This window comes from Schistocerca cancellata, chromosome 4, assembly GCF_023864275.1.
Source record: "Schistocerca cancellata isolate TAMUIC-IGC-003103 chromosome 4, iqSchCanc2.1, whole genome shotgun sequence".
NCBI classification, from domain to species: domain Eukaryota; kingdom Metazoa; phylum Arthropoda; class Insecta; order Orthoptera; family Acrididae; genus Schistocerca; species Schistocerca cancellata.
The window spans coordinates 466,897,574-466,909,907 of NC_064629.1; the positions used below are offsets into that span (position 1 = coordinate 466,897,574).

The window sequence follows — 12,334 nt, forward strand, 5'->3', positions numbered from 1 at the left end:
CAACAGAGCGGTGTGCTAACCACATGTTACTCTTTGCTGACGTTCAGTAACACCCACAGACATCAGTCCGCAGCACGTGTTCCACAATGCCTGATTTTGAGACTGACGCTTTCCAAGACGCGCAGTGCCTTTGTTGTAACGTCTCACACTGGAGTTTGATGAAGTTCTCTCTGTCGCTTCCACGCTTTAAATCTTATACACCACTTCCGTTAACCCATCTTGGTAAGAGTCCCAACCGGTGAACAATACACAAGAATTGAAACTATCTAGCAAATGAAAGATACATGCCGGATCCGAAATCGATATTGGAATCTTGCCTTTCACGGACAAATCACTTACCGACTGAACATCCAGGCACGACTCACAATCCGCCCTTTCAGCTTCAATTCTGCTAGTCCTTTGTACTACTCTGTAAACTTCACGGAAGCCGTTCTGTATACTGTGCTGTCCTAGCGCTCCTAGAGGAAGGAGTGCTAGACCAGTAAAGTATACAGGAGATGTTGTACTTGTTTATGTTAATTGTCAGCAGCTAGTCGTTGTAACCCACAGGCTGGGCTTTCAACAGTTGCAGCCATGCCGAGACAGAACACGGAAGGGGCTGTTGTCAAAGCCGCTGGGACACCTGCCGTCCCCATCACCGGCCATATGCGAGAGAAAACCGAGAGGAACGAGTGGCTCGTATAGCGTTATATGGTGGTGGCTGCGGCAAAAAGCGGGCGCACAGCTGGTAGCCGCCTTGCCTCGGTTCTGATTCCCGGAGCCGCGAGTCGCTGACCGGTCAGCCCGGATGGGAGAGAAGCCCTGCGCCAACTGGTTCCCGCGCGATCGCCAGCTCGTCTGCAGGTGGCAGCCACTGTAATGGACCCGTCTCCTGCGGCTTGCGGGCGGGTCGGGAGCCACTCCGTCATCAGACCAGACCCGTCTAGCTTGCAGTGCCGTCAGTGTCTCAGTAATCTGGGGTGTGTTAGGAAATGTTCGTTTTCGTAATGGAAGACTTTGCCGGGGCGAAACAGTTCTTGGTTGCTGATTAATTTTACGCCAGCTCAGTCTTCTCGCACCTACTTAACCGAGGTCGTTATCCAGCGTCATTGCAGCGACACGCGGGTTTGTGGTAACAGATTCGAATCCAGGGTGAAGCTTTCACCTCCTTTGATTTGTGATCGCATCCTTAACTCAACGGTTTGGCCGTCCGCATGCCAGGCGTAGGACACAGCTTCGATTCACGGTAGCGTCAGTGAGTTTTACGTCTTATGAGGACTGGCTTTGGGTGTACTTTGCGTTGTGGTGACAGTGGAGGACCTAAATTTAGGCCTCAGGTTTGGTAAACTGTACTGTAATGACTAACAGAGCGTTGTGCTAACCACATGTTACTCTTTGCTGACGTCCAGTAACAGCCACAGACATCAGTCCGCAGCACGTGTTCCATAGGCCTGAATGCGGATTTAAGTTATAATAGCTGTGTGGCCACCAAGGATAATGAAGGGGGTGACGCACTGTGCCTTGATTACCAAATGAATGGACAGTGTCGCACAGAAATCCTACACCTCTCAACTGTTCCTTATATCATAAGGCCTAAACCACAGTTAATGCTGGTCCTTCCAACATTCGTCGCCTGCTGGGTGCTATTCAAGATCGAGAGGTATGTGCCATCAACAAGTTTCATCCCATCCATTTCTTTCATTTTGGCAGTTCTCCGTAGCAGTACAACCACAGCCGCATACTGCACAGTAATTCATCTCAGACATCCCCACGACTTCTCACAACGCTCAAGGAAGGATAGATATCCTACCTTGATAATGTAGTGTGTTTCAGAAACATCCATATTCAAATTCTAGGTTGCAAGTATTAAATTGGCAGCGACTGAGTTCATCCATTGCCGTCCAGCTAGCGAAAACTGCAGGACAGCCTCGTGACTCAGTTTTTGAATTATTATTTATTGCCGCTGCTGTTGCACAACACATATTGAAATTTTGTGGAAGCACTTTTAACCTGCTCTTGTGTGATCATTGTACAGAAAACTTATACAAATAGAATTTCTCGACGTCTTAAGAAAAAAGAATTATTTTTTCAACCTATTTACACTTTTATGCTAATAATATTACTGTAAAACTGTCGTGTCTGTCTGTTCGTCTGTCGGGACACGCTGATATCCAAAACCACTTGACGAATTTTCAGGGGTTTTCACAAGTGACATAAGTTTAGCCTGGAGCACCGTATAGGCTTTATTTCATAAAAATCGAATCACAAAAAAAATCATAACTTATATTTGTGAAAATGCTTTTATTGATTGATGTGTTGTACATAATATGATTCTTCAACATAATGAATAGAATGGTTATGCAATCCTTAACGTGTTTAATCCACACTTCTACACTGCAATATAATACGTGCGAAAGTAACTCTGTTACGTTTTCATGACTAAACCGCTGAATAAATTTCTGTGATACTTGTTGTGAAGACAGCTTGAACCCTGAGAAAGAACGTAGGTTACTTTATAAAGTAAAAATAAATAAATAAATGAATAAAGTAAAGTCGACACTTAAAAGTCTGAAAAACGGCATGGAACACTTTTTTTTTTTTACATCAGTGAACACAAACCATGTTAAACAATTACTAAATTTGTTGCATAATGTACACTCTGTATAATGTATAGCTACTTCAGCAGCACAATACATAGATGCGCACACGTGCCCATTCACGTCCGCATGCGCCGCAACGCTGTATGCATTAGACGTCGTCGTGTGTTGGGGTAGTTGGAAGGGTGGGGAGGGGTGCATGATGGTACACGTACGCGAACAGGCAGACGTGTAACATGCTGACGGTATTGCGGGTAAAATAGATTACTTACTTACCGTTACTCATCATAGCTACCGTTAACAGCTAGTAATGATTCAAAAAATGTTCAAATATGTGTGAAACCTTATGGGACTTAACTACTAAGGTCATCAGTTCCTAAGCTTACACACTACTTAACCTAAATTATCCTAAGGACAAACACACACACACCCATGCCCGAAGGAGGACTCGAACCTCCGCCGGGAGCAGCCGCACAGCCCATGACTGCAGCGCCTGAGACCGCTCGGCTAATCCCGCCTGGCTAGTAATGATTATTTTCCTTGTTTCTCACAACATGGTGCATGTATATTCTGACTGGCAACCCTTTCGGAGCTTGCATGACTGGCTTGTTATAAATGTAGGATCCAAGTCCGTATTCCAAAAGCTACCTTACGATGTGCAGTGGAGGGTCGCCACCCCTACCACCCGCCCAGCCATACCTTTCTTCTAGGGTCTCACATCGGAAGTAGTTTGGTGATTGTTGTGCGCCTCCGTAGCTGAAAAGGAGCACACTGAGTGCGAGGTCGCAAGTTAAATCTTTAATAAGGCTCATTTGAAACTGATGTGTTAATAATTGTGACAGAAAAAATATTTGCTGCTAAAGACTCACCACGTGCGTCAGGAGGGTAACAGAAAAATGAGTGTTGGGGAGGTACAGAGATGAAATTTCTATGGGGAGTATGTATTATACTCCACAATATGGACATCGTCGACATTCAAGAAATGTTCAAAACAAAGCATTAACTTGCACCATGAGTACAGAGTATTAAATGGGGCGCCGCAGTGACTCAAAGGGTCGTACGATCAAGATCGAAGGCAAACTCCTCGGGAGTTACAAACCGTGCAGGATGTTCGGCTAGGTATCCACTCTTAAAGGTTGCATACAGAATCATACTGGTGTAATAGGGTGAAGAGAACTGATGAAATGTGATGGCATGCAAGCGAATGCGAAACAGTCTGTCGTGGAGCTTAACGTGAAAATGGCTATCCTTCAAGGCGTAACTGCAGACAGTGCAATAATATGTTTTATAGTCACAGAAAAAACAAGCATCCCGAGGCTGAATTCGTCCAGTGGTTCCAGTTGGTATGAATTGTAATGTCACACACATTTCAGGGGGGATAATATGTTATAAAGGAAAAAAATGGTTCAAATGGCTCTGAGCACTATGGGACTTAACATCCGTGGTCATCAGTCCCCTAGAACTTAGAACTACTTAAACCTAACTAACCTAAAGACATCACACACATGCATGCCCGAGGCAGGATTCGATCCTGCGACCGTAGCAGTCGCGCGGTTCCGGACTGAGCGCCTAGTGTTATAAAGGAGTATGGTTTTTATATTCATATCAGGAATCAAGCGATAGCAAGTTATTTTGACCAGCTATTGGAAAAAAGTAGTGCTCATACCGTAGTTGTAGTTCTCTTACGCTCATTTTCCCACTCTTGCTTGCTGTGACGTAAATATTCCGTACTGCCCTTGCAAGATCACGCACGCGAGAAAGAATCGTAGGGAGCAGAGCACCTCCAACTTCTCGCAGCATAATAAATAACTTTCCAGCCAATTTATCATCGAGATTAACGGTCGGCATAATTGTATGCGAATGCGTTAAGGCATTGATGTAAGTGGATCCTGATACGACTCTCTTAATACCTCTAATTTCCAGGGTTCCTTTCATATGCATTTCCTTGTCAAATCCCGACTGGTCGGAGTTGAAAACAAATTCCTTACTGAACAATGGGATAAGTTTGTTTATCTCCTCTACAAATATTCGGGCCGATTCTGCAGTTTGCTGTGCATCGTCAAGTTGACACTTTGTTGGAAATTTCGTTGTCTTACGTTTTCCGTGTCTGTAGCACTGTTTGAAGTTCTGCAACCATCCACTGCTTCCTTTGAAATCACTTTAATGTATGCCACGCACAGTGTAGTGTGCATAACGTAGTAGGTCACTATCTTACACATCCTGTAAATTGTGTCGAGTATCGTTGAAACGCGCAAACACCAGTTTTTGTAGCAAGTGTACCTTGTCCTACACGGTCACAAAGCTGCGGACTTTTTAGAAATCTGTTCATAACTTCTTTTTTACTATGCTGCGGATGTTCTTCCATGTACGGAATTACGTTTAGTACTCGTTCTCTGGAAACGATTGTCCTTTACTACGTTTCACTGAAAATGGAATTTATGGCTCTCTAGCCGACAGGATGATGAACTACATGCCTCGACAACTGTTTCAGTATCACTTTCACTTGCTAAGCACGAATTGTCATCATTGTTCTACTCATGTACATTGTCCGCACAGTCAAGCGTTTACGACACCACACATTATACTGACACATCTTGCAGAAACGCTAATATTCCATCTGCTGCTTGTCTCTCACTCTGCGAAATTCCTTGGGTCCCTTCTGACGAAATGTCAACTTCGGTAACTGTCGTTGTAGATATAATGCAATGTTTGCTTTGTTTATCGTTGCCATTGCTCTGCTTTGTATCAACACCACCAGCACTGCAGCACAGCTGTGAGGAGCCCGTCGACTAATCTGTTCAGTTACGCTCCGTAGCCACATACTGTGCGGAACCATTGGATTCCTGCAGTTCTGCCCCCTGTTGTCATTAGTAGCCAATACTGTGGTAGCAAGGTAGACAATATGCGGCGCGTCGAATGCCTTAAACATCATTGGTCTCTTGCAGCCTCGCACTCCCCCCCAGGGGGTCCACAGCTCTTTTGTGGATACGTGCGTAGCGAGCACGGGACCCCGAGCTAATGTGGCCTTCCTTCCTTTCCGGGCTGCATACCTTCCCTTTCCGCATCCTTCCCCATCCCCCATCTTCGCCCCTCCTCCCGTCACCTCTGGCTCTTTCCTTCCCTTTCTCCCAATCTGGGAGTATGGTTTGTGCCTACGTCCGGAGACGGACGCTCGTAAATGTAACGCATTATTCGCCCTCTTTGCTTGTATGTCTTCTTCCTTCCTTTGTCCTTCTCTTTTCCTTACCTCTTCTCCTTACCCTTTTCTCCGCTGCGGCGTTTGAGACCTCTCTTCTTACCTTTCCCTTTCTCTTTTTTCATCCCTGTGCGTGTCTGAAGGCCGACCCACGCATCCTTGTGCGTAGCCGGTGACGGGGTAACGCGTAATTCCCCGCCCCGGGTAGACAAGTAGGACACGTACGTACCCCCTGGTAACGGCCAGGCCCAGGGAGGGGTGATTACCCGAGCTGATACCTTCCGAAAGTGCCGATTGGTCCCTCCGTCCGTTTGTCGGGAGGTGTGACCTGAGGTGTGAACAATCACCTAAGGCGGGAGTGCCCTCAGAGAGGGCCCCCACAAGGGAGGAGCGCGCCATCGGAGACGCCGGTAATCATGGGGGATTCTTCCGCAATGGTTTCCTCACCTTCCACTATGTCTGCTCACAAGCGTAAGTTCACTGAGTCTCAGCCACAGACAGTTCTTCCATCGTTGCCACAGTTCCTTGTTGTTTCTCGGTCTGACGAAGGTCACGACTTCTCCATGGTCAACCCTTTCATTATTCAAAAAGGTGTCGACGCAATTGCAGGTCCTGTAAAGTCTTGTTCCAGATTACGAAATGGCACCATGTTGTTAGAAACAGTCAGTGCCCTCCAGGCACAAAAATTGCTGCGTACTTCACTGCTCCACACCTTCCCTGTCCGGGTTGAAGCGCACTGCACTTTAAATTCCTCGCGTGGAGTCGTTTATACACGCTCCCTCGATGGATTGTCTGACGACGAAATTCAGCACTACCTGTCTGACCAGGGCGTAACGGCTGTTCATAGAGTTATGAAAAGGGTTGACACGAACATCATTCCCACCCGCACTGTCTTTTTGACATTTGACAAAGTTCAACTCCCATCCAAAATCAAAGCAGGCTAAGAGATAATTTCCGTTCGCCCTTACGTCCCAAACCCTACGCGTTGCTATCGTTGTCAGCGGTTCAATCACACCAGCCAGTCCTGTTCCAATCCAGCCAAATGTGTTACGTGTGGCAAGGATGCCCACGAGGGTGCTTGTCCACCTCCATCCCCTCGCTGCATCCACTGTATGGGTGACCACGCTGCTTCCTCTCGAGATTGCCCCGTTTTTAAGGACGAAAAGCTCATCCAGGAAATCAGAGTGAAGGAAAAGGTGTCGACCTTTGCTGCCCGAAAATTATTCGCCAGTCGACAGCCCACCGTGCCTCCGTCAGGAAAATACAGCACTGTCCTTGCTTCTCCTCGGCCAACAAAGGAGGCGGCCATGCAGACTTGCGACCTCACCTTTAGTGCCACGGTTGTCAGATCGGCCAGTGCAAAGATCGCCCGTTCAACCTCACCACTTTCGCCTGCCCACTCTCTGGCTCACCCTTCGTCGGGTTCTCCTAAATCTCGAGCCCAAAAGTCAGACACCAAAACTTCAAAAAAAGAGCATACTCGTGAAGATTTTTTACGTACCCCAACTTCCCAACCATCGGTTCCTCCTTCATCTAAACATCATACTTCCAAGAAGGCTACAAAGAAACCCAGTTCATCTCCTTCTCCGCCAAGGCGTGTCCCATCTACAGCACCACCTGGCGGAAATCGCCCTCGGCCGTCTTCTGTGTCGCCGAGGCGCACTGCTGGCGGCCGATCAACCGGCCGATCGCTGGTGGCGGGAGCTGCTCCTGAACAACCTATGGATCAGGATCTTCTGCCTTCGGCTGAATGCCATTCCATGCTGTCGGTCGCAAGCTCTGAGCAGTCGTTGAGTTGACAGCACCCTTGGTCACATTCCTCCATTTTCTGTTCACCCTATGTCCATTATCCACTGGAATATCGGCGGCATTCGAGCCAATCGTGATGAATTGTCGATCCTCTTACGATCCTACTTGCCGGTCATCTTCTGTCTTCAGGAAACAAAGCTGCGTCCCGATGACCGCTTTGTTCTCCCTCATTTTCAGTCTGTCCGATATGATCTCCCCTCTGTTGAAGGCACTCCAGCCCATGGAGGACTCATGATTCTTCTCCATGATACTCTCCATTATCACCCAATCCACTTAAACACTTCCTTCCAAGCTGTCGCCGTCCGTCTTTCCCTTTCTGGATACACGTTCTCTCTTTGTACTGTATACATTCCATCGTCCACACCAATGGCACGAGCTGATCTCCTTCATCTTCTTGGTCAGCTTCCACCTCCCTATTTGCTGGTTGGGGACTTCAATGCCCACCACCCGCTTTGGGGATCTCCACATCCTTGTCCACGTGGCTCCATATTGCTAGACGTCTTCCACCAAGCGGATCTAGTTTGCCTCAACACTGGGGTCCCTACATTTTTGTCTGCCTCCACGACAAATTTATCTCATTTGGACCTTGCGGTCGGTACTGTTCCGCTGGCTCGGCGCTTCGAATGGTTCGCCCTTGATGATACACACTCGAGTGACCACTTTCCATGTGTCCTTAGACTGCAGCGTCAACTGCCATATATGCGTCCGAGACGCTGGAAGTTTACCCAGGCCGACTGGACACTTTTTTCGTCTCTAGCGACATTCGATGACCGTCACTTTCCCAGCGTCGACGATGAGGTCACACACGTTACCGACGTTATTCTTACAGCTGCGGAACGTTCAATACCACGCACCTCCGAATTGCCCCGGCGCCCCCCAGTTCCTTGGCGGAACGAAGCATGCCGTGACGCAATACGTGAGCGGCGACGTGCTCTCCGCGTTTTCCGCCACCATCCTACTTTGGCCAACTGTATCCGCTATAAGCAGTTCCGAGCGCGATGCCGTCGTGTCATCCGCGATAGCAAGAAGGCAAGCTGGAAATTCTTTATTAGCTCATTTAACACCTTCACTCCCTCCTCGGAAGTTTGGAGTCGGCTTCGACGGTTCTCAGGCGCACATAGTTCCTCCCCGGTCTCTGGGCTCACTGTCGCGCATGATACGTTAGTGGACCCCGTCGCACTTTATAACTCATTGGGTCAGCACTTTGCTGAGATTTCGAGCTCTTCAAATTACCCGCCAGCGTTTCTCCCGAAGAAACATGCAGCGGAAGTGCGACCTCTTGCTTTCTCCTCTCAAAATCGCGAAAGCTATAATACTGTTTTCTCCATGCGGGAACTCCAACATGCACTCTCTTCTTCTCGCTCCTCCGCCCCAGGACCGGATGGTATCCACGTCCAAATGTTGCTGCATTTATCAACCCATAGTCTGCGTTACCTTCTTCGCCTTTATAATCGAATTTGGACCGACAGTACTTTTCCCAGACGATGGCGGGAAGCTATCGTCGTTCCTGTTCCGAAACCTGGAAAGGACAAACATTTCCCCTCCAGCTATCGCCCCATTTCTCTCACAAGTAGTGTCTGTAAGGTTTTGGAGCGTATGGTGAATTACCGTTTAGCTTGGTGGCTGGAATCCCGCAGTCTTTTAACACCTGCCCAATGCGGATTCCGAAAGCATCGTTCTGCAGTTGACCATCTTGTTGCTCTCTCCACTTATATCATGAATAATTTTCCCCTGAAACGCCAAACAGTAGCAATATTTTTTGATCTGGAGAGAGCATACGATACCTGTTGGAGGACAGGTATCCTCCGCACACTGTTCTCTTGGGGCTTTCGAGGTCGGCTGCCCCTTTTTCTTCGCGAATTTATGGCAGAGCGCACATTTAGGGTGCGGGTGAACACTGCTCTCTCCCGTACTTTCTCCCAAGAAAACGGGGTACCCCAGGGCTCCGTGCTGAGTGTTGTACTGTTTGCCATTGCCATCAATCCAATTATGGATTGTCTCCTTCCTGATGTCTCGGGCTCCCTCTTTGTGGACGATTTTGCGATCTACTACAGCTCTCAACGGACCAGCCTTCTAGAACGACGTCTTCAAGGATGTCTCAATCGCCTCCACTCTTGGAGCATCGACACCGGCTTCCGTTTTTCTCCCAGTAAGACCGTTTGTGTTAATTTTTGGCGACGTAAGGAGTTTCTTCCGCCCTCCTTACATCTAGGTCCTGTCAACCTTCCGTTTTCAGACGTCGCTAAATTCTTGGGTCTTATGTTTGACAGAAAACTGTGCTGGTCCTCCCACGTTTCCTATCTTTCGGCTCGCTGTCTGCGATCCCTCAACACCCTCCGTGTCCTGAATGGTACCTCCTGGGGAGCGGACCGAGTGGTCCTCCTCCGCCTCTATCGCGCCTTAGTGCGCTCGAAATTGGACTATGGAAGCATTGTCTACTCCTCTGCTCGGCCGTCTATTCTTCGGCGTCTCGACTCTATCCACCACCGTGGATTACGTTTAGTGTCTGGAGCTTTTTACACCAGCCCTGTGGAAAGCCTTTATGCTGAGACTGCTGAACCTCCGCTGTCCAATCGACGAGCAGTCCTTCTGAGTCGTTATGCTAGCCATCTGTCTTCCATGCCTGCTAATCCAGCCCATGACATTTTTTTCGACGCCTCCTTTGATGTAGGGTATGCAGGCCGCCCCTCCTCCCTACTACCACCGGGAGTCCGCTTCCGTCAATTGCTCCATTCTCTTTCCTTCCGCTTTCCTAAAACCTTCTTGACAACTTGGGGTACAGCACCGCCTTGGCTCCGTCCCGGGATCTGCCTGCTCCGAGACCTTTGTCGATTTCCGAAGAATGGTACCCCTTCACTTGTTTATCGTCGTGCATTTGCTGCTCTATGTGCACAAATGACGGACGCCACATTTATTTACACCGACGGCTCGAAAACATCGTTAGGTGTAGGGAGTGCCTATGTTGTTGGCGACACCCTAAATCACTTTCGGCTTCCCGACCAGTGTTCGGTTTATACTGCGGAGCTTTACGCTGTTCTCCAGGCTGTCCACTACATCCGCCGCCATCGGCGGATACAGTACGTTATCTGCTCCGATTCTCTCAGCTCTCTCCTCAGTCTCCAAGCTCTTTACCCTGTGCACCCTCTGGTCCACCGGATTCAGGACTGTCTGCGCTTGCTCCACCTGGGGGGCGTCTCGGTGGCGTTCCTCTGGCTCCCGGGACACGTTGGTATCTGCGGCAATGAGGCGGCCGATATTGCAGCCAAGGCTGCAGTCTCTCTTCTTCGGCCAGCTATTCAATATATTCCCTTCGCCGATCTACGGAGCGTTTTCTGTCGTCGTGTTGTTCATTTATGGCACGCGCATTGGTCGACACTTCTCCAAAATAAGTTGCGGGACGTGAAAACTCTTCCTTGTGCTTGGACCTCTTCCTCCCGAACGCGTCGTCGGGAGGAGGTAATTTTAACTAGACTCCGGATAGGGCACTGTCTTTTTAGCCATCGACATCTTTGAAGCGGCGATCCTCCCCCACTCTGTCCCCTCTGCTCTCAGCTGTGGACGGTAAGACACCTTTTAATTGAGTGCCCCTATTTTAATCCGTTACGCGCCCGTCTACAGCTGTCGCCTGATATATCGTCAATTTTAGCAGATGACGCTTGCTCGGCCGATCGCGTTCTAGAGTTCATTAGTGCCAGTGAATTGACGTCAGCCATTTGAAGTTTTTTTTGGGACAACCAACCCCTTTGTGTAGTGGATTTTTAAGCCTTCCTTCTGCTTTTAGTTTCTCCAATTTTATGATTTTCTTTCCCACTGCTGCTGGTTTCCATTTTAGGTTTTTTACTGTTTCTTAAGTCCCGGACCGGGCGCTAATGACCATAGCAGTTTTGCGCCCTAAAAAAACCAAAACAAAAAAAAAAGCCTCGCACTCAAGAGGTTCTATGTGAGTGGTCGGTGCGTGTAACTGGCAGGTTTAATTCCTGGTACTGCCAGAGGTTTTTCCTTTGTTGGAGGACTCAAAAGGAGTTCTCTCAGCCTCGTGATGATAACTGAAGCAGTAGCTATCGAGAAGTAACGGACCAAGGTGTGGAAAGCTGACGTCGGCCGAGAGCTCGGTGTGCTGAGAATTGTAAAGGATGGCAAGGCAGCCGTTCGGCATTGCGAGGTCCTTTGGATCTGATCGTGGAGTTAGTTTATTTAGTGGGTGGGTGTAATGAGACCTTTTTTTATTGTGCATGTGCTATTGCTGGAAAAAAGAAATGGTTGAAACATGTTCCTTTCGAGAAGCGCCAAGGCGACTGGTTGTAGTGACTACTGCACAGTGAGTCAATACGAAACAAACACTTATTTTATTGGCAGCACAAGTACGATCACAGGCGATACAAGTAATCCAATAACAGTAAATCCAAAGCAGAATCCAGCTGAACACTCAGGTAGTTCGTGCACAGAGTACTAGATGATGATTTTAACGATGCAGCAGATGAACCGAAGTTCTAAAGCTTGGGGAGCTGCCTAAATAAACCGCCGTAGTTCATGTGTAAACCGATGGCGACCTGTGTGCATCGGCGCGTGCAGCCTTACTGGCAGACTCGCGACAGGGGTGCAACTGTTGTTCCTGGTGGTTGGCTGCGTGACGAACGCCACGGATTAGCGGGCGAGCCTCGATGACGTAGCATGCTGTGGTCCAGTTTCCTTCTGAGTGAACCAGCAGGTCAGATGCGCAAACAGACAACCTGCATTCTGTGACGAAACCGAT

The 12,334-nt window shown here is 48.5% G+C and overlaps 1 protein-coding gene across 4 annotated transcripts in view; it reads left to right on the top strand.

The window, feature by feature from the left end:
• Window positions 1-12,334, top strand: part of LOC126183505 (carbohydrate sulfotransferase 5-like) — a 332,383-nt gene that overhangs the window by 176,173 nt on the left and 143,876 nt on the right. Inside the window, exon 1 of one of the 4 annotated variants that reach the window (XM_049925550.1) lies at window positions 1,007-1,639. The exons of the other annotated variants lie outside the window; for them this stretch is intronic. Within the exon in view, the coding sequence (XP_049781507.1) occupies window positions 1,512-1,639 (128 nt within the window). The 5' untranslated portion in view covers window positions 1,007-1,511. Of the gene's footprint in view, window positions 1-1,006; window positions 1,640-12,334 lie in introns of those variants that run through there. 4 annotated transcript variants of the gene reach the window in all.